Below are 21399 nucleotides of genomic sequence, written 5' to 3' on the forward strand. Positions count from 1 at the left end.
CTGAATGAATTCATTCTGAATGAATACATGATGGTCCATGTACCCGCAGCCATTGACCATCAGCTTGTGTTCCAATTCCAACTGTGTCTGTTCATGTATTTGCTTCATCACTTTAATTGAATTTGTTTATCTTGAAGTATGTATGAGTTCTCTCTCCTGAATGGATTACATAGGTATCCTGTCCTGAGTATTTTTTTTAAACTCTTTCTTTTTTTTATTTGGGCATTAGTGTAGCTATTTTATAGCTACACTAATGCCCAAATAAAACACCCGGTTGAAAGTGTTTAAAGTGTCTCTATATAGATAGATAAAGATCTGTTTATGTGCTTGTAGATTTGCTAGTTTTTGCAGAGATGCCTAGATTGTTTTATGCAAATGTTTTTTATTCTGAACTGTAGCACTTTGAGGTTTATTTCAAATGTGAAGTGCAAAATATATATATATATATATATATATATATATATATATATATATATATATATATATATATATATATATATATATATATACCAACATATGGTAGAAATATGCACAATATATGCTGCATATATGCCATATTCAGGTTCATGTGTGCATATATGTGGATTTATATGAAATATGTGTCATATATATCCACATTATGTTAAACATAATGTGGCATATATTTAAAAAATACATGTTCATATATTTTCGGATTTTTCCAGGGCGGGATGTCTGTGGATATGAAGCATCAACTGGCGGTGAAGAGACGGACGTTATCAAATGTAACCCGATGTCATAAACGACATAGAGTCACATACATGACAGACTCGCCTGGCTGATTTGTTTCTTTTTGGAAAGCAGTTCTTATTTCGCAGGATCTAAGATTTCTCTATGGGGAATTTCTATGGGGAAAATAATCAGTGACCCAGGGGGATAGTGCCCTCTAGTGGCAGTGTCATCAATGATGTCAGGACTTCGGTATTCTATCATCTCCATAATATGGTTTTACAATGAACTATGACTTTATTTCAGGGGGAGAGTGGTCACTACAGGTAATTTTGAGGTATCGCTCAGAGTCAGCATATAAGCACACATATTTCAACAGCTTTGATTGCCCTGCATACATCATGTTCATACGTCACTGATTCCCAAACACTGGGTCGGGAACCATTGGTGGGTCACGTTCACATTTGTATGGGTCGCGACTCGCGAGTAAATATCTTTTTGGTTTCCGCCAATTTTTGATAATAAAAAAAAAAAAAAAAATTGGACATTATAAAAATCTTGTTTTTTTTAAAGAACTTCAAACATAAAAAAGAGAAAGAAATCCCATACATAAATAAAAAATACTTTTAAAAATCGGTTATTTTCACTAGTTTGGGTCCCAGGGAGACGTCAAATGTCTCTTTTGGGTCTCCAGCAAAAAAAATGGGAACCACTGATACGGGTACCTGATATGAGCCCGTCTTGGCAGAAGACCCCCGGAGGACAGGGAGAGCCCGTTGTGTTGTCTTTTGGGTTGGGTACGGTGGCTCCCATCAGACAGATGAACCCAGCAGCACAGGGTCCAGAGGGTCCCATCAGACCCTCAGAACCACAGAACTGACCGGCTGGACACGCCACGCACTCACCTGAAAACACACTCACACAATGAATGAATGGCACACATTGACACAGGCTGACATGACATGCTGTACCGTGGTGGAAGAAGTATTCCGTCACTTTTGGCTAACCCTTGACTTAACCACTTAAAGCCCATTATGCTTAAGCGGAGCCCCTCAGGGCTCTATGCTATTGTCTTTTCTGTTTTCGCTCTACATTGAATAATATTTAATAAATAATATATTTGCTGAAAATAGCGTTGCAACGCAACACGTTGTGAGCTTGTCGATCTGCTATTTTCCTGCGAAAGCTTTCCCAGAATACGGATGCTGGGGTTTAAGTGGTTAAGTAAAAGTAATAACACCACAGTGTAAAAATACTTTCCTAGAAGTAAAAGTCCTGCAATAAAAATGTTCAAAGCAAAAAGTAATTGGCATCATTAAAATAACTTCCAGATTGCAGCTTCAAAGGCGTTGTAAGAGATATGTTTTAGGTTAAAACAAAAAGTTTTGTGTTTAGTTTTTTCCGTTAAAAAAGTTCAAGCTCAGATCAGTGCTACAGTGGTTGTTATGTAACAGGGGTCTTTTTCAACCAATTTTCATTTATCAGCTTCAATTTGATACTGTTCCAGTTCCAACTTCTGTCATTTATTTTGTTTCATCACTTCCAATTTCATCATGCTGTTGTTGTACTGAATATCAGCACGGCTGTGATTATCTTTAGTACTATTCAGCCTGTGGCTTCAAAACACAGTCATGCTGATATACAGTACTATGGAATCTAAATGATCTTCATTGTCACGACACAGCTTTACAGGTAGGTGTACAGAAGTGGGTGATATTCCTATTTTCAAGTGTCTTCCATAATGTGTAGTTTTCGTGAGAAGAGAGGATAGATGTTAGGGAAGAGTAGGAGAGGAAAGAATTAAAACGTGAAAACTAAAAAAGACAGAGGCTCCACCTTGTATGATATCTCTTACATTTCAGATTGCACGTAAACTTCAGAGCAGGGGTCATCGCCATGCTGGCTTGTGGTGGACTTTTTAGTCAAAATTCCATTTTTGCCACAGACATACAAAATGAGTGGACAATAATATTACCAGAAACACATAAAGAGCTAGCCCTGAATGACCATAACAGGTCTGTAACTCTGAGAGTGTACAAATGGAACCAAATGGACCCGTAAAGGGGGTCCTTGCAAATGAAACATTTGAGGACCACTTGTACTGTTTTTTTGTTGTTTTAGAACCACTGTCCTAGTGGACTCCTAATGTGCCATAGTGACGTAGTAAATCAGTGTTACGTATTCTGACGAAAACCTGGAGACTGACATTTAGTAATCGGGTCTTATGATCAAAATAAGAACATTATAATGGTGTGTAAAAAAGAAAATCTAAAATGTTCCACGGACGAGACCAAGTCTTTGCCACGGACACATTTGACATATTGATGACCCCTGCTTCAGAGCAATGTTTCCCAACCTGGGGACCGTTAGGATATTGCAAGTGGGCCCCACAATAATTGAAAACACTATGATTTGAATGGTAATATAATTGTATCATGGTATTTTTTCTGTAAATAAAGAAAGAAAAAAAAATTCATTGTGATACTGATAAATAAGGACTTTAATAACAATACGTTAGTTCCACTGATCCAAGCCAGAACACAATTGATTGATTGATAATTAAAATAACAATGCTCTGAAAATGCACACAGCCCACCCATCTGATGCAAGTGTTACGTATAGTCAGATGGGTGGGCCGCGAACACTTTTTTGAGATGTTGAAGTGGGCCCTGTTCCAGAACATTTTGGGAACCACTACTTCATAGCATAATATACTATATTTAACCCATTTAGACCTGGATATATATCTTAAAATCTCTTAAATAAAAGAAAATATTCAAAAAAATATCAAAAATACATTTTGTAGAATCGGCCTCAGGTCTTAATGTCTTAAACATGTTCCAGTGTTCACCTGTAGTAGTGAGGCCTCGTGTGGAGCTGTATGTTCCCAGGGGACAGGGTGCAGGTGGCCTCTCAGGACTCTCCCCGGGGCAGATATAACCAGGCGGGCAGGGCAGAGGACTGGAGGCCCCAGTGGAGCTCCAGCTGTCATTGCTGGTGTTACTGGGAGAGGTCTGGCAATGGAAGCCAGGGGGGCAGGCATTACATTCCCTTTGGCCTGATAAATACTGGAACCAGCCTGCATGGGGAAAGGCGCACACACACACACACACACACACACACACACACCCACCCACACACCCACACACACACACATACACACACACACACACAGTGGGGGGGGGGGCACATGTAAATCATGTTGCACGTTGTTTTATGTTTATATTAGATACAAGCGGAAAAGGGGGTTGCGTCAGCCTGCCCGGGGGTTATTGTGCTAATACAACGTTGATTATTGTGTTCAGGTGCCAGTAAGTAGCATTGGCAGGGTTATTGCGTGGGTGGAATAGAGAAATAGACCCCCCCCCCCCCGCGCCTACCCCGCCATCTGTTCATCTAAATTGATTTCATGGCTCATTTAAGTAGTCACACCAGGCCTGAGTCAAATTAATTAGACTGAGCTTGGACAAACCTGTTGTGCATCTGCCCACTCAATAATTCAGTATAACCACACGCACGCACGCACGCGCACACACACGCACACACACGCACACGCACACACAGCCTCTGTCCAGACAGTACATCTTTACATCTGCTCTTTCCTGTACCAATTAATTTCTGTAGCGAAACAGTATCTTATGTGTTTATACAGCAGGGCCAGCATGGCCATGCAGCATGACTGTATGATTTTACTACAGTATGACACCATACGACACCGGACCGTACATGACAAGTGTACATAATGATGACACCGGAGAATAAAGAGCTCATTAACCACTTCATTAACCACATATGGTTGAGCGGAGTCCCTCAGGGCTTCTTTTCACCTTTCTGTTATTTATGGGGGAAGCTTTCACTGAAAATAGCCGATGGACAAGCTCACAACGCGTCGCAGCGCGGCGCGTTGTGAGCTTGTCGATATGCTATTTTCAGCCAAAGCTTCCCCCACAATACCAATGCTGGGGTTAGTGTTTAAACCAAAAATCCTGTTGTCTGTCCCTGCTACAGAGCCCTGGTTCGCTTGACCACAAAATACTAAGAATGATATTTAGACAGATGTTTGATGTTTACTTAGCCTGGTAAACCCTCCCTCCGGAAATCTCATTTCCATTTGATTCCAGGAGTGAATCAAATGGAAATGAGATTTCCGGAGGGAGGGTTTACCAGGCTAATGTTTACTTGGTATCCCACTTACTTACTTTGTAGAATGTTTTATTTGCAGCACCTTTTCCTTTTACTCTTACACTTATTTATACTGTTGTTTTGTTGACTATAGGGTTCATGCCGCTAACTCTGATCTTGCAGCTTTGCAAGTCGCTCTGGAAAAAAGTGTGTGCTAGTTGCCTAAATAGTAATCTGAGTAAAGTATATACGATGCATGTGACGAAAGGGTTTTTTAATGCTATTTGAGGGACATAACTTGGTTTATTTAAGATACGGGCTCTTTAGACCACCGAACACATGCAGTTCCACGTCACGTGAGTAAAAGCGGCGGAGCAAATGCTTCACGAAGCATTCTTTTAAATGAAGAAATAAATCAAACTGTCAAATGAGAAACGAGGGGCCAAATCCCTTGTCTTGTTGATGTATTGCTTGTAGTTAATACCGTGAGGACATGGCGTGCAGCTGTCTTGGGTCATTCCTCCAGTGTGGTTTTGGTATGTGCCAGCTGGGCAGGGTGCGGGCACACTGGTGCCCCTCTCACAGTAGTGCCCCGCCGGGCACACACCTCCAGAAACACCCCACACGGGGGTGGAACTCTGAGATCCCTCCAGACAGTAGAAACCTGAATGGGTGATATCAAAAGCATACAGCATTTCTGCCTACACCTTCAGGACTGTCATCACTTTAGTTCAAGTACCCAATGACCACTTATAGTGACTTAATAATCACACTATAATGCAGTATTTAACAGTTATTGTAATGCATTATTACAACTATGATAATCTGCTTGTTATAAGCATAATATAATACAGTAGAGCTGTGCCCTACTCGGGAATGATGCAAGTTCGAAATGCAAGCCCAAATATTCAGTATGAATATGAATATGAAGTCATATTGATTATTATTATCATATTGACTCCATATATGGGGTCAGTCCCTATTATGCCCAAATATGGATATCTCTGTATGTGTCAGTCTGTCTGCCTGTGTCCCTTTTATGCTCATATATGGAGTTCCCCGACGTCTTCAGTATATGCCCATATATGGGCATATATGGGCCCATATATGGGCATATCGGTCAGATCGTCGGTTCTGGACAACCAGATCTCCATAATATGCCTATGGACAACCGCCTATCTGACCGACTCGACGCCAGGCACCACACTCCTGGGTCCTTGTCGATGCATTTAATAGCTGCACATTTTATGGCTCCCTTTGGAGTGTGTGGAAAAGTGCAGGATAAAATGTGAATGGGGTATAATGTATCAAAGAGCAGTGGTGGAAAGTAACTAATTACATTACATTTACAAGTACAGCAATGTTGAGGTACTTTTACTTATTTCCACTTTTCAATAGGCAAAGATTTAACTTTTTACTCCACTACAATAATTTGAAAACTTTAGTTAGTATTTATAGTTACTTTGTAGACTTGAATTATTATTACAAAACATACATTAACCACTTCAGCCCTATTTAAGCTTTGGCTATTTGAAAATAGCCAATCTACAAGCTCACAATGTGTTGCGATGCGACACACGTCGTGAGCCTGTGCAATGTTCAAAAGATTTGAATACATTTTATACATAATGATACTTTGTGAAGTAGGACATTCTGCATAATGAGTACTTTAAGTATATTTTGATGCCGATACTTTTGTACTTTTTACTCAAGTAAAAAAAGTCCACCGTCTAGCAGAACAACAACAGTGTTATCTCTCACCTGGCAGACAGGGTCCCGACGCCGCTGCGAGGCCTGGTGCTGAGCAGTAGAAACCTGGACTGCAGCTGATACACTGATAGGCCTCCACCAGTCCACTGCGCTCACTGTCACCAGATAACAACCCGTTCAGACACCTTCCTACTACAAATAGAGCTGTTCCCATACCAGCATCGGGAGAAGCTGCCGATATATACTGCCTAAAACAGCGGTCTTCAAGGTTTTTCAGCCCAAGGACCCCTTAGCTGAGATGGAGCAGGGACCCCCCCCCCTCCCCCCACTATATATTGTATAGAATTGTGTTGCAGATTAAACTTTCTCATAAATAGCTTCATAGACTTGTTTGACAGCACTATCAATGTTGTATATTGTTGTACTGTACAAATGTTTTTTTTTTTAATAGCTTCTCTATTAACACATTGAATGCCAAAAACGGTCCGGACCGTTTTTGAGGGTCCAAACGAGAAGTGCCGAAAACGGTCCGGACCGTTTTTGACACAATTCTATTTTTATACGAGTGGCCCACGTGGGGCGCTAAAACGAAACTTTGACATCACCCAAGGAGTTTCTGAGAAGAAGAGGCTGGATCTGGCTCCATGTCAAAAATCCTTCCGGTCGGCGTTTTCAATGTTATCTCCTTGACTAAAAGCTTAATATCTCCATTTCTTTTTAACGTGGTGGAAACGAGCCGTTTTCGATCGGCGATCACGCTGCAATGGAGGGTCGCGTTGGAAATATTATTGTTCCAGGCGTTAGTCGGGACCCTCCGCCGTCTCGCACGCACGCTTTGTTTACATGCACTTCCGCGTCTGGGCTTCTCACAGCACGAAACGTATAACGCAAGTGGATGGAAGAAATGCAGGCACTCAACGTATAATATTTTAATAAACCTCTGGCACCCAATGTGTTAATTCATGTTAATGTGTATTTTCAGACATCTAACCACTGAAAGCCTCAAAACTACTTGGTCTTCTCTTTTTTTCCTCTTTGCCAAAAATAGCAGATCCAGTGTGCTTGTAGATCGGCTATTTTTGGCTAATGTTCCCCTCAGAGTCCTATCCCACTAAGATTTGGAGGACCCCCTGTAGTAACTCTGAGGACTCCCTAGGGGTCCCGGACCCCCTGTTGAAGACCCCTGGCCTAAAATGCTGGTATCGGTATCGGTGAGTAGATGCCATTCCCATACCACATAATTTATCACGTGGTCATATGTCATTTACAGTAATCGATTATTTTGTATTTTGAATGCTTCAGTTGATGTTGCACTGCTGTTATTCCTAGATCAGTGATTCTCAAACCTTTTAATTTCATTTGATAAAATACATCAAAGTGATTTTATGGCACATAAGGAACATTTAGTGTTCCTTGTTGCCGTTTACAAGCCCATTTGTCAACGTCCAACACTCACGTTATACTGTGACAGAATGAGATGTGTGGCTCCGCTTAAAGCTGTATGCATGAATAAATCATTATCACTGACAAATAGAAAACAGTCCTCCCACGACGAAAGTCAGAGCGATTATTTTGGTTTATCACCTAAACCATAGCCCTCTGTTTGAATGCTCTTTTGTTATCTTTCTCAGGCCAATTGTTGTGCTCATGGATTAAAGCTGGGGAACCAGTGACCTTCTGATTACCAGTGACCTTCCCTCCCCTATAAATATAAATATAAATGTATGTGTGTGTGTGTGTGTGTGTGTGTGTGTGTGTGTGTGTGTGTGTGTGTGTGTGTGTGTGTGTGTGTGTGTGTGTGTGTGTATGCTAGGGCTGACCCAAATAACATGAATATTCGAAGCTTCGTTCGATGGCACATGATTCGAACTTTTTTTTCAAAAATCGAGTAATTTGCCATTTTTTTTATTTGATAATTTTTTCTCCAAACATGTACAAATGCAAAATATAAGGTGCTTACCCGCTTGCCCCAAATGTTAACTAGGTGTCCGGAGTATTTGTGCAATGTATTAGTCCATATTTTTGAATAAAGAAGTGTTTTAATCCCGTCTGTGGACGAACGCCATTTTCTCCCCTCGTTTAATTCCTGTTTACATTGAGTGTAATTCCGGCTTTCACCGGACGCGCCCCGTCACTACCACCCATTGGGAACTTCTGACAGAATCGGTCACAGACGAGATTTAAACACTTCTTAATTGAAAAGTATGGACTAATATATTGCACAAATACTCCGGACACCTAGTTAACATTTGAGGCAAGCGGGTAAGCACCTTATATTTTCCATTTGTACATGTTTGGAGAAATACAGGCTTTACTGGTGACATTCCAGGGCGAACTGGGGGGGTGGTCGCTAAGACTCTCGTAGATACGAAAATAAAAGTCACGACGACTCGATAAAATACATTTACTACGACGTTTGTGACTGACAAATAAATCCTCTCGAATCTCCAATTGACAAACATAGCAAGTGTTCCGCTGCTCATTTTAATGAAAAAGAACCTGAGCATACGTTTATTGTCAATTACTGCTGGTCCTTCCATGTCAACAAATAACTAGATCCTACCTATTACGTGACGTAAATTAACCCACTTTCGATTTAAAACTCCAGTGTCTTCCATTATTCCTGGGATTTCATCTTTTGGAAACGTTCCACCTTCCATAACTTCACAGTGGTAAATCCGTGCTACTTTAAGTCATACATTAATGAGAGGGGGAACGGAGCACAACATACTTAACTCATTCACTGCCAGGCTTATTTCAAGCTTGTTGATCCATATGCCAAAGGCATTATGGATCAAACGGAGAAAAAAAATTCTCTGTTTACATTTTAACATTGAAGTGGATGGAGCATTAACTTTTTGAAAATCGTTTTCTCCTAGTTCCTTTGAGATTAAAAAGAAAAAAAAATAACCAAAAAAAGGTCAAAAGACGTCATTGGCACTAATGGCACACTGAAAACGGCCGTCAAAAGACGTCATTGGCACTATTTGCACATGGTGTTGCATGCCGTAAATAGCAGATCTACAAGCTCACAACGCGTCCTATTCGTGAAACGTTGTGAGCTTTTAGATCTGCTATTTACTGCGCACGACACTGACACACAACTAGTATAGCTCATTGGGTGTCGGGTTACATTCAGTGGGTCGTGGAGCAGCATTCTACAGCTGATCTTAATAGATCACTAACGGAGCACCGGGCACCTTCGTGGTGCCCGGTGCTTGGACCTGGTTCGGTGCCCCCCAGCACCGTTTTGACAACGGGGGGTGGGTGGGTTCAGCGCGGACCCGGTTCGGTGTGGGGGGTGCTCTGCGTTTCAATGTCGTAGCGCTCCTTTAGCAGCCCTGCTACTAAATTTCGGCGTTTTTCACCGTTTTTTTTTTTTAAACAATGATTATTCAAAGTTTGATCGTTTTTTGGCCTAAAACTTCGATTTCCAAAATTATAATCGAAGGTCAGCCCTAGCGTGTGCGTGTATATAATTTATATATATGTCCCAGGGAAATTGGCATTCCAGGGAAATTGAAAAAGGAGCGCTCGCTTTTAGGCGTGGGGCTTCGGCGCGAGGCGGGGCTTTTCGAGACAGAGGTTTTTACGCGAGGCTGCGCGAGGAGGAGGAGGAGGAGGCACGAAGCGGGGCTTTGATACGAGGCGGCGCGAGGAGGAGGTGGCGCGAGGCGGGGCTTTGATGCAAGGCCGACCTGGCTTTTGTTGTTCCCCCCCACATAGCAACCAGGAAGCTACGCTAGGGGAACGCTGAACACGCGTTCACACGCACCCGTAATAATAGTTATTGTCCATGACGGAGGCGCGCCGACTTAGCAGAGCTTGAGGCCGAGGAGGCGCGCCCTCGCGCCTCCAGGCGCGAGGGCCCGCGCTGACCGGCCGAAAGTCTGCTAGTCGAATCAGCGCCGTCCGAGTTGTGAACCGATAGGGGGACAAGCTCTTGATAATACTTTTCATTGGTTCAGTATTTATAAAACCCACAGAAACACTCAACCACTTTCACTTTCACATAAAATATTTTTTCAAAAATAGCAAAAAAGAAATAGCAGATCTAAATTGTAGTATGACAAAGTATAGGTACGGGAGAAAAAAAGCAAACAAAAAGATGATATTTGGAGATACAAGGTCTCTGCCTGACAGCAACATACTGTAGCCTATATAGTATTATACTGCAGGTCTATGACAGATTGTTCACCTGAAGGTTCCCTTTGGACAGGGCTGAGGTGTGGAGGTCTCCTCGGGGCAGAAGAAGCCAGGAGGGCAGGGAGATCCGGTGAGGTGGTCCAAAGGCGACGGTCCAGAGGCCCCGCCCAGGCAGACGAACCCTGCAGCACACGGTCCACTAGGGGAGCTCCTTCCTGTTGGTCCACAACATCATTCACACACACACTCAGTGGTTGGAAAAAGTACTCCACTTTTTTACTTAAGTAAAAGTATCGATACTGCAATGTAGAAATACTCTGTTACACGGAAAAGGCCGGAATTCAAAATTTACCTGAGTAAAAGTACAAAAGTATTCGTATCATAATGTACTTAAAGTACCAAAAGTAAAAGTACTCATTATAAAGAAATCTTCCATTTCATGTTTTCAAATTGGATAAAATCATTTGAAAACAGCAGATCTACAATCTCACAACGTCGGCGATTTTCAAATAGCTAAATCTATATAGGGCTGAAGTGGTTAAAGGCATAGTTCGTAAAAGAAAACGCCATGGAAACTTGAATTCATGGTTTTTGTTTTTGTCTCATTCCTAAGCCAATAATTTGATGACCAGAGGACCGGTAGGCAGCGGTTCCGGTAGGAGATACAAAGGAGACTCTTTGTGTCTCCTACCGGAACCGCTGCCGGCCATCAAAATATTGGCTTAGGAATGCAACAAAAAAATATATATATCCTTGAATTCATGTCTCCATGGGGTGACTAATCGATAGATAGGTGAACTATCCCTTTAATGCATGTTTTGTAAAATCTAAAAAGTAACTAATAACTAAAGTTGTCCAATAATTGTAGTGGAGTAAAAGTACAATATTTGCCTCTGAGATGTAATGGAGTAGAAGTAAAAGTATTGAAAATTGGAAATACTCCACTGAAGCAAAAATTCCTCAAAAGTGTACCTAAGTACAGTATTTGGGTAGTTACTTTCCACCACTGGACACACTCATGATCATTCAAACACCAGTCAACATTTAGACAATAATTTCCTGGACTCTGTGACCCAACCAACACCCAGAGCTGAACTGTACAAGGTAGAGAGGTACATGATCATTTCATAATATCTAATAACCAAACATTTATGTGTATTTTTTAGATTTTATTAAAGTTTACTTTTAAGAACATTTTACTTATAAGGGAAAAAAGCTCCCAACGTATGAGCTTGTAGATCGTCTCTTGCTGGGTGGAAACCTCATATTATGTCCAATGTTATGTCCAATGACTGTTACTGTTTAGGATTCAAATTCAAAAACATCAAAGGTAGCAGATTTACAAGCTCAAAACGTGTGACGCAGTAGTATGATCAAGTAGGGGTGTTAATTTACAAGAAAACACACAAAGTTTGAATATGGAGATAAGAGGTTTTTGCCCAACAGCAACAGGACCTGCTTTTATTGTGTGCCTACATTGACATGCCCAAAATTGGGACACCAGGTGTAAAGTGGTTAAAACCCATTGAGACCTGGAACGCATCTGTGTCATTTTTTTATTTGAGCTGAAAAGCATTATTTTACTATTTTTCTATTCAAAAATAGCAGATCTACAAGCTCATATGAGCTTGTAGATCTGCTATTTTTGGAAAATGTGTGCACATTTTTAATAATATATATTATTTTAAAGCGAACATTTTTAACACAAATCTTTGCTTCTGGGGGGTCCCTGGAACAACATATTTTGAGATGGGGGTCCGTGGCCAAATACATAATCATGTTGGGGGTCCTTGAAATGAAAAAGTTTGAGAACCACTGATATAGAAACTTACGTTTTTCAGAAAACATTGGGGATTTAGAAGGGATTTGTAGAATCGGCTTCAGGTCTTAATGGGTTAAAAATGGACACACACACACACACACACACACACACACACACACACACACACACACTGGAAGCATAATAATACCTGGTCCTCTGCAGTACCTCCCAGGATCACAAGGGGAGCACTGCCGCTCCACTACTAATCCTGACTGGTTGGAATAGGTCCCTGCTGGACACGGATGCTGACCCGCTGATCCACTGGGGCAGTAGAATCCTCTCTCACATGGAACAGGTTCCTCCATTCCTAATGTTTTCAGATAGGATAGAACACAAAGGCAGTTTTAACCCATTCAATCCGGGAATGCATCTCTGTCATTTTAGATTTCTTTGGCTATTAAAAAATAGCAGATATACAAGCTCATAGCGCGGCACCGAGTGCCGCGCTACGAGCTTGTAGATCTGCATTTTTTTTTTTTAAATCATGAACATTTGTGCATATATTCAATTTTGTTTTGTTTTTAAGCGGACATTTGTACCTCAAGTCTTATTGCTTCTGGGGATCCCTGGAACTAATATTTTAGTTATACTAACTATAACTAAATACTGTACTAACTACATTTTTACAAATGTTCGCTTTAAACAAACATTTTGCCGCACTATAAGCTTGTATACAGTATCTGCTATTTTTTAATGCTTTCCCGGTCTTAAAGGGTTAACTACAGAAGCTTTTTTTTCTATATTTAGAAAACTACCAGTTGTCAAATAGCCTGTCCCACCAAAATGTGGAATGAGGTTCTCGACTCCCTACCCCAAATCAAAACAAACCTTAAATAATTCCTGTTCTCAAAATACAAGTGAACACCTTGATAGTAGAATCCTCAGAGCCCCGCCCCCTCCCCTCCTGTAAATATACCTTATGATTCTACTGAGCTTTATTCCAATATGTGTTGTAGTTTATTTGTATTGAATGGTATTGTATTGTGCTGTATTTTATTGTATGTATTACTGATGAATTGAGTACAATGGACCACAATCCTTTTTGCATAACCTTTGACTGTACTACCTGGACAAGTACAGTAGTACAGTTAAGTATTCAATATATCGACATCAGTTTGTCCTCCATCGAGCTGTTTCATGGATGACTCTGTGGATGGTCAGAGCTCACCTTGGTGCTGACAGTAGGATCCAGCAGGGCACGGTTCACAGCTGTCCTGACCTTCATTGGGCTGGTAACTGCTTGGAAGACACGCCGTCTGCCTGGCACTGCCCTAAAATATAAAAACGCTTTCAACCTGGTATCCAATTTTTTTAAATAAAAATGACAAACATTTTTAAAGAAATCTGAAAATGTTTTTACATTTTTCAAAAATGTATACAACATTTTCAAAAAGTTTCAAAGATTCTCAAATGCTTTTACAAACGTGGAAAGAAATTGTGAAAATACAAGTTCACAAGGCGTTGCATTGTGCCACGTTTTGAGCTTGTAGATCTGCTATTTTCACAATAACCACAGAGACACGAACACAAGGAGAGCCATTGGCCCTCATTTATCAATGCAACATAGAAACCAGCTTAAATTCGAGCCCAGGAATCAGCGTACCACCACGCCCACGTGTGATTTATCAAAAAATCGTATACAGCCAATCCCAGTGTACAAATCGTCTGAGGCGTCATAAATCTGACGGCTGAAACTGACCGTCATTTAAATAACACACACTTAAATATTATCGAAACTCCCCGATTTTACGACACCGAAATACCGGAATACGACCCAGTGGGATTATCATGTATTCCGTGAGGGTACACTCTTTGTCAAACAGTAGCCCACATGAATGACACCAATCACATTGTCATGAATGGAATACGTTTGTATATTCATTAAACCCATTACCGAGCAGTGCACGCTCGACTTACAATATAATAAAGCAGTCATGTATTCCCCGTGAGTCACAGGCTGCCGTGACATCAGGTTTATGAGAGATAGCCTGGCAAGGCTATCTGAACGTTTATGAGTGATTGATGAATGAATGCATAAACATTAATGGATGAAGGCTGGTGTGTGCCTTGATGGTTGGATCTCTGATCTCCCGTGGTCCAAATCCACAGCGTGAAGATAACGATGTATCCTTAAAAACCAGATGGCACAAAACTCCAGAGGACGTAGCTACAGTAAGTTTGGAGACCTCACTGACCATGAACAGATTACAGCAGCGCCGGTCCCGACATCAGAAAATGCTCTCGTATAAGCGCTCGCATAGCCTATAGGTCTGAGCCAGATCTGTATCTGAATGACTGTTAAAGCACTTGTTTGAATGATTAAGCACCTAACTTATAACATTGCAAATAGGCTATGTTAGGTTGTTTCCATCGCTTGATTTTAATTGCTTGTCATTGTCACTTGGAAATAAAATAGGCATGCACGTCCATGTATACCTTTATAAAATGTTATATTTTCACAGGGATTATTAATTAGTGTGTTAGATATACGTTTTGGACATACATGTGTCAGGATGCCTGTGAAATTGTTAGACAACGCTGCACCACATGTCTACAATGGAATAAACTGTTGCAGCCAAAGCCTACACGACCTGAAACCAGACATGAGATTTGAGCGTGCCGTACGCTCAAGTCAAAGTCGCGATAGATTGATAAATCCCGAAAGTGGCGGTGATCTCTGCGTACGCCCGTTTTTCGGTCTGCGCAAGCTTGATAAATGAGGGCATTATGTCAACAGACACAGCCTGAGTCAGACACAAAACAAGGATAATAATAACAATACATGTGTCCCTTTTAGTTGTTGACGGGGTGTTAGCTACAGTACATTTATATACGTAAAATGTGTGCACTGCATTTAACCATCCTAACTATTAGGAGCAGTGGGTGCCATTAAAGGAGCTACACCATGAATTTGAACTTTTCCTTATTTGTTGTGTTTTTGGTCTCCCCTACCTCTCTTCTATCCCCAAAAATACCCAAGTTTGAGCACTCAGGCTTTCACAGCATATCTGGGGTTTTATGTTAATTGAGGCTTGATTTAGGCTCAAACCTTTTGAAAAACGTTTGAGGGACATAAACAATATTATATTAAATATTAAATATTTATTTTAAATGCACGGTGTATCTCCTTTAATACTGCACCCAGGGGTGAGTTTGGGGTTAAGATGTCTTGCTCAGGGACACTTTGACACACTTGCCGGGGGGAGAACCTGAAGACAGGGGAAGGTAAAAACAACAAAGTAGCTGCACACTCGTACAGTTGGTGACAAAATATTCATTGAGGACAAGAGATCAAAGCAATGTTTTGAACAGCAAAGAGGCTTTCTTCAGGTTGATGGCAGCTTTGCTGTCCGAAACGTTGGTTTGATTATTTTACTCTTATATCTCTTAAATATTTCATGATTTAACCCTTTAAGACCGGGAACGTATCTGTGTGTCATTTTAAGATGTCTTCGGCTATTCAAAAATAGCAGATATACAAGCTCATAGCGCGGCACCGAGTGCCGCACTATGAGCTTGTAGATCGGCTATTTCTGAAAAATCTTGAAAATGTGTGCAAATCTTTGAATACATATTTTTTAAAGCGAACATTTGTGTAACTCTGTTACAACTTCTGGGGGTTACTGGAACAAAATATTTTGAGATGGGGGTCCACGGCCAAATACATATAATTTTTGAGAACCACTGATATTATAGCAACATACGTTTTTTCAAAACACTTTTAGGATTTAGAAGACATTTGTAGAATCCCCAAAAGCAAAGATTTGAGATACAAATGTTCGCTTTAAAAATAAATATATTCAAAGACCCACGATTTTCCATGATTTCCCCCAAAAATAACAGATCTACAAGCTCATAGATCACTCGGTGCCACGCAATGAGCTTGTATATCTGCTATTTTTGAATAGCCCAAAGAATTCTAAAAATGACAGAGATGCGTTCCCGGTTTTGAATGGCTTAAGCTGCAAGCGTGCGGCTACTTTGTTGTCGGCACCTCAGGAGGACTGGTGTGCGTTGCACCCCATGTGAACCCTGTGAACTCTGGCAAACAGCCAGGGAATGAGCAGCACAGCACTTCAGACTGTGATAGGATGCAAACAGACAGCGCCCAAGGACATCTACTCACACAGTGACATCACAAGCATGCGTTCAGTAAACACTGTTTGACGTTGCGCCCGCAGCCGGAGGGGACGGATAACGACTGACCTTCTCGCAGTAATGTCCAGCTGAACAGACATGCTGCTGGGGTCGAGCGGACATCTGTCCCTGGGGACAGTGGTAGCCCTCGGCGCAACGACCGCTCGGCACCGCCAGGCCGCTCTGCTGGCAGTAGAAACCTGGAGCACACTCCTCGCACGCCTCCACTCCAAAGCCACCGGTGAAACCTGAGGGCGTGATTTATTTATGCAAGGACTTGTATGAGATGTATACCGCGCCAGTGGCGTAAAGCAACTACGAGTACATTTACTCAAGTACTGTACTTAAGTACAATTTTGAGGTATTTTTACCTTACTGGAGAATTTCCAATTTTCTGTACTTTTACTTCTACTCCACTACATCTCAGAGGCAAATATTATACTTTTACTCCACTACAAGTATTTGAATACTTTAGTTACTAGTTACTTTGTAGATTTTGATTATTATTACAAAACATACATTAACCACTTCAGCCCTATATACATTTCGGCCATTTGAAAATAGCAGATCTACAAGCCTCACAATGCATCGCAATGCGATGCATTGTGAGCTTGTAGATCTGCTATTTCAAGAGATTTTTTATACGTTTTATACATTTGAAAACTTGTGAAATGGGACATTCTGCATAATGAGTACTTAATATTTTTGGTACTTTAAGTACATTTGAATGCCAATGTTGTACTTTTACTCAAGTAAATCTTGAATTCTGGACTTTTACTTGACAGAGTATTTCTACATCGCACTATTGATACTTTTACTTAAGTAACAAATGTGAGTATACTTTTTCCACCACTGAGTCATAGATGTCTGGCATCACAGGCTGATTCACTTAATCCTAGTTCTTTTTTTTGTTTTAGTACATAACTAGGAACTTAGTTATTAACCCATTAATACCTGGAACGCATCTGTGTCACTTTAGATGTCTTTGGCTATTCAAAAATAGCAGATATACAAGTTCATAGCGCGGCACCGAGTGCCGCGCTATGAACTTGTAGATCTGCTATTTTTGAAAAATCGTGAAAAAAATTATGTTTAGATTTTTTCCCAAAAACTGTTAGGATTTAGATTTTTTTTAAAGAATGGCCTCAGGTCTTAAAGGGTTAATACTCTGTGCCAAACGGTATGCAACTGGAACGACGTCAGCAGCAGCAGGCTTGAGCCTCGTGATGTTGCCCCCAGTCAGGCAGATGCACCAGCCAAGCGAGTGGCCTAACTAAGCAGGTTTCACCTTCAACTTGAGCAACAAATCACGATTAGCAGAGACATGCGTTTTTCCTCTGGCGACTCTGGCGATCAAGTATAAATCAGGCAAGAGGGCGTGCAACGTAAGTCGTTAATGTTAATTAATACATTGATAGATGCATATTGATTTCGTTCCTGGGTGATTAGCATTCATCCTCCCTCTCCGTGCCAGCAGAATCACTATCAGCTGCTTAATCGTGCCCGCTGATATCACGGAAAATGGTTTCTAAACGCATAATAATGCTGCTTTGATGCAAAATATTCCCTCCGCGTCTCACATTCATAATCATTCAAAAGGGGTACAGTGCATTTTAATAGAATTTCAGTTGCTCGAATTCAATTATGTGGCTACACCACTTTGCAATTGAAATTTGTCAGAGTGGCCGAGAGGGGAACGAAATGCTCAATGTTATGAAGTTTTAAAATCCTCTCTGCATCCCTGAGTAGCCAAGTTCACATCAAAATCCAATAATAATAATACATGATACATAAAGGGTCAAGTGCCGTACAGCTACAGTATATTTAGCATACTTTACTTTACGAGTATGCGTGCATTTTATTAATTAATCGCGCTGGATAGAAAACCACCAACGAGTTGCCCTGACATCCCTTGTGCCTTGTCACAAGTAGGGTGTCGATTGGGAGCTAAACCGGCATTTTTAAAACGATCAATGTGCCTAAACGGTACCAGAACCGATACTTTTACAAGCAAAAACGGTCAATGACATAAATTGCCTTTTCTCTTTTTTTGCCAAGGCCAATTTGTACAATGTTGTACTAAACCGCTGCTAAACTGTTATTTTCAAAAAGGTGTCCAAACGGTGCCAGAACTGATACTTTTCCATACAAATAAAATGTCAAAGACATTAATACCATTTATTTCTTTTTTTGAACAATGTTGTACTACAGGGGGACACTTGGTTTCACACAGAGAGTCTGCTGCCAGTGCTGCCTTACTTTGTACTGATTCTAGATCAGCCTAAAAAAAATTACACAGCATTATAAACGGTACCTATTCGGTTCGACTACACAGTATCATGGTATTGGATGTGGTGGTACCAGTTCTAGTATGGTACCGGTTCTCGATACTCAACCCTAGTCACAAGACCCAGAGTGTGTTGGCAATAAAGAAATGAACCTGGTGGTAAAACTGGTGTTTTAGCATGGAAACTGCTACAACTCGAAGCTATAGACTTTTCTGTTTGCCGCTGCCTGTAACTGAGGTTTGGGTTTCATTTCTTTGGCTTAAAGTTTTGGTAAAAATGTATCACAGATTAAAATGTTTTTATTTTATTAAAAAAAGATCTACAAGCTAACAACGCAGCACACAGCAACTCGTTGTGAGCTTGTAGATCTGCTATATTTGCTATTCGTCGTACCCAAAATGATATACAGTAGGTCTTAAAGGAGCAATTCGCCCATTTTCATCCTTATCTTCATATAATTGGTCCTCACTAATGCTCATTATAAGATGGCACCACATCTGTCTGCTCACTCTGCGTCTCATTGGTTGGCTGTGGACAGTTCAGAAACCTGCCTATCAAATGACATCATTGGTGGAGATTCCAAGCTAATAGAAACGACAGCTTTAATCTTCCTGGAGAGTTAACACGCTCAAATAGAAGCCATTGTTCTTGCAATAAAACGTAGGCCTACTGTATAAGAAATATTGAAATCTTGTTTGAAATGACCAAACCAAACCTACAGAGGATGTCAGTACTGGTAGGTAGGTTTCTGAACAGCCGTCCTCTGAGACACAGAGTGAGTGAGACAAAAATGGCACCATCTTATAATGAGCAGTAGTGATGTAATAATGAAGATAGGTTGAAAGTGGATGAAGTGCTTGTGTAAGTGGTTGAGGATAAGGTTATAGGTCATCATTACTTTTCATGGTTCCAGGAGGACAGGGCAGGGGGACAGGGCTGCCCCGGGGACAGTAGTGTCCCGTAGGGCACAGCGTGGCATGGGGGTCTGCAGAGCCTCGGGGACAGAGGTACCCTTCATGGCAGGGACCAGCGGGGGCATGCAGACCAGTCTGGTTGCAGTGGGAACCAGCATCACACGGCAGGGGAACAGCTGACCCCAACGGACAGTAGAAACCTAAAACCAAGGAAAAAAATGACACAGTCATCATTTATACCAGCTCGCGGCAAGCTAAACAATACAAACTGCAGTATTAAATAACATATGCAACTCCTTTGAACACTGTTTCAGAGACATAGCTAATTTCATTATTATTAATCTATGAATTTGCATGTTTCAACTTTAAAATCTGTAGTTCATTTCTTTGGTGGCCTGGGCTTTTTAAGCGTTGTTTAAAGCCACGCCCCTTTCCCCTAAAGCCACACCCCTTTGTCTGGGTGAGGTATTCACCTGTTTCCTACGCTGTGTGTTTTCCACTTCCTGTCGATTTGATCCAATGAAATCCAATGAAACTGGTCAGATGACTAATGATATCCAATGAAATCCGACAGGAAGTGGAAAACACACAGCCTAGGAAACAGGTGAATATAAGAAATGAAGAGCACACCCCATTTTGAAGGAAACCTCCACATTCCTACGCCTGTTCCTTGACCAGCTCCCTAGCGAGCAGTAAAAACAACATGATACGCTTGAACTACTGTATAATGCACAGTTATATAGCGTTGCTGTCGTGTGGAAACCAAAACTAGATCTGCTAATTTTGCTACTTTTGTGTGACACTGTAGTATGACGAAGTAGGGCATCCATTTCCTAAAGTTAAAATATGGATATAAGAGGTTTCTGCGCGACAGCAATAATACGCTGCCAACACGTTGCATATCTTAAGTTGTAAATCAGTTCTTTTCAGCAAGTGACACAGAAATAATGATTGTTGTTAGGAAACAAAACTGAATGGACGACAGTATGATTCACATTTGGGAAATTGATTACATAAATGATATGTTCAGTATTGAGAATGAAGACAAATAGTTAATAACTCCTGGCATAACCCCAATCACGTAGATCTACGCGAACCGATTTAAAGCCGCCACGTGCCAATCGCGTAGATCTACCTGAACCTAAAAAAAAAAGAAAAAAAAGACCAAGGAGATATGATTGTTCAAAGATCTAGACTCCTATCCACTTCCTTGTTAACTTAAAACTTAAACATTCTGTATCTCGGCTCCTGAGTACTTTTTTTTTTTCAATGAAAAACTCTGGCACTGGCTAAAAAAATATGAAAATACCTCTGGCAGTTAATGGGTTAAGAACGGGAACGCATCAGTGTCATTTTTAAGATTTCTTTGGCTATTCAAAAATAGCAGATCTACAAGCTCATAGCACGGCACTGAGTGCCGCGCTATGAGCTTGTAGAACTTCTATTTTTGAAAAACGTTTTTCAGAAAACCTCTGGGATTTAGAAGACATTTGTAGAATCACCCAGAAGCAGATATATATATTCAAAGATTTGCACACATTTTCCAAGAGTGCCGCGCAATGAGCTTGTATAT

At 41.0% G+C, this 21399-nt stretch overlaps 2 protein-coding genes across 2 annotated transcripts in view; both read right to left on the reverse strand.

The window, feature by feature from the left end:
* The window catches only part of LOC308085949 (uncharacterized protein), a gene marked incomplete at its 3' end in the record, with an annotated part of 63827 nt that extends 50102 nt beyond the window's left edge, over positions 1-13725 (reverse strand). Inside the window, exons 1-7 of the mRNA XM_080429264.1 lie at positions 13656-13725; positions 12636-12794; positions 10718-10880; positions 6571-6674; positions 5294-5473; positions 3539-3766; positions 1413-1592 (exon numbers count right to left, since the gene is read on the reverse strand). Of these exons, the coding sequence (XP_080285390.1) occupies positions 1413-1592; positions 3539-3766; positions 5294-5473; positions 6571-6674; positions 10718-10880; positions 12636-12792 (1012 nt within the window). The remainder of the gene's footprint in view (positions 1-1412; positions 1593-3538; positions 3767-5293; positions 5474-6570; positions 6675-10717; positions 10881-12635; positions 12795-13655) is intronic.
* The window catches only part of LOC308085950 (uncharacterized protein), a gene marked incomplete at both ends in the record, with an annotated part of 41681 nt that continues 33926 nt past the window's right edge, over positions 13645-21399 (reverse strand). The window contains 3 exons of the mRNA XM_080429265.1: positions 13645-13758; positions 16694-16872; positions 19811-20026. Coding sequence (XP_080285391.1) covers positions 13645-13758; positions 16694-16872; positions 19811-20026 — 509 coding nt within the window. The remainder of the gene's footprint in view (positions 13759-16693; positions 16873-19810; positions 20027-21399) is intronic.

The sequence above is a fragment of the Gymnoscopelus braueri genome, assembly GCF_963280865.1.
Source record: "Gymnoscopelus braueri genome assembly, chromosome: 5".
Taxonomy (NCBI): Eukaryota; Metazoa; Chordata; class Actinopteri; order Myctophiformes; family Myctophidae; genus Gymnoscopelus; species Gymnoscopelus braueri.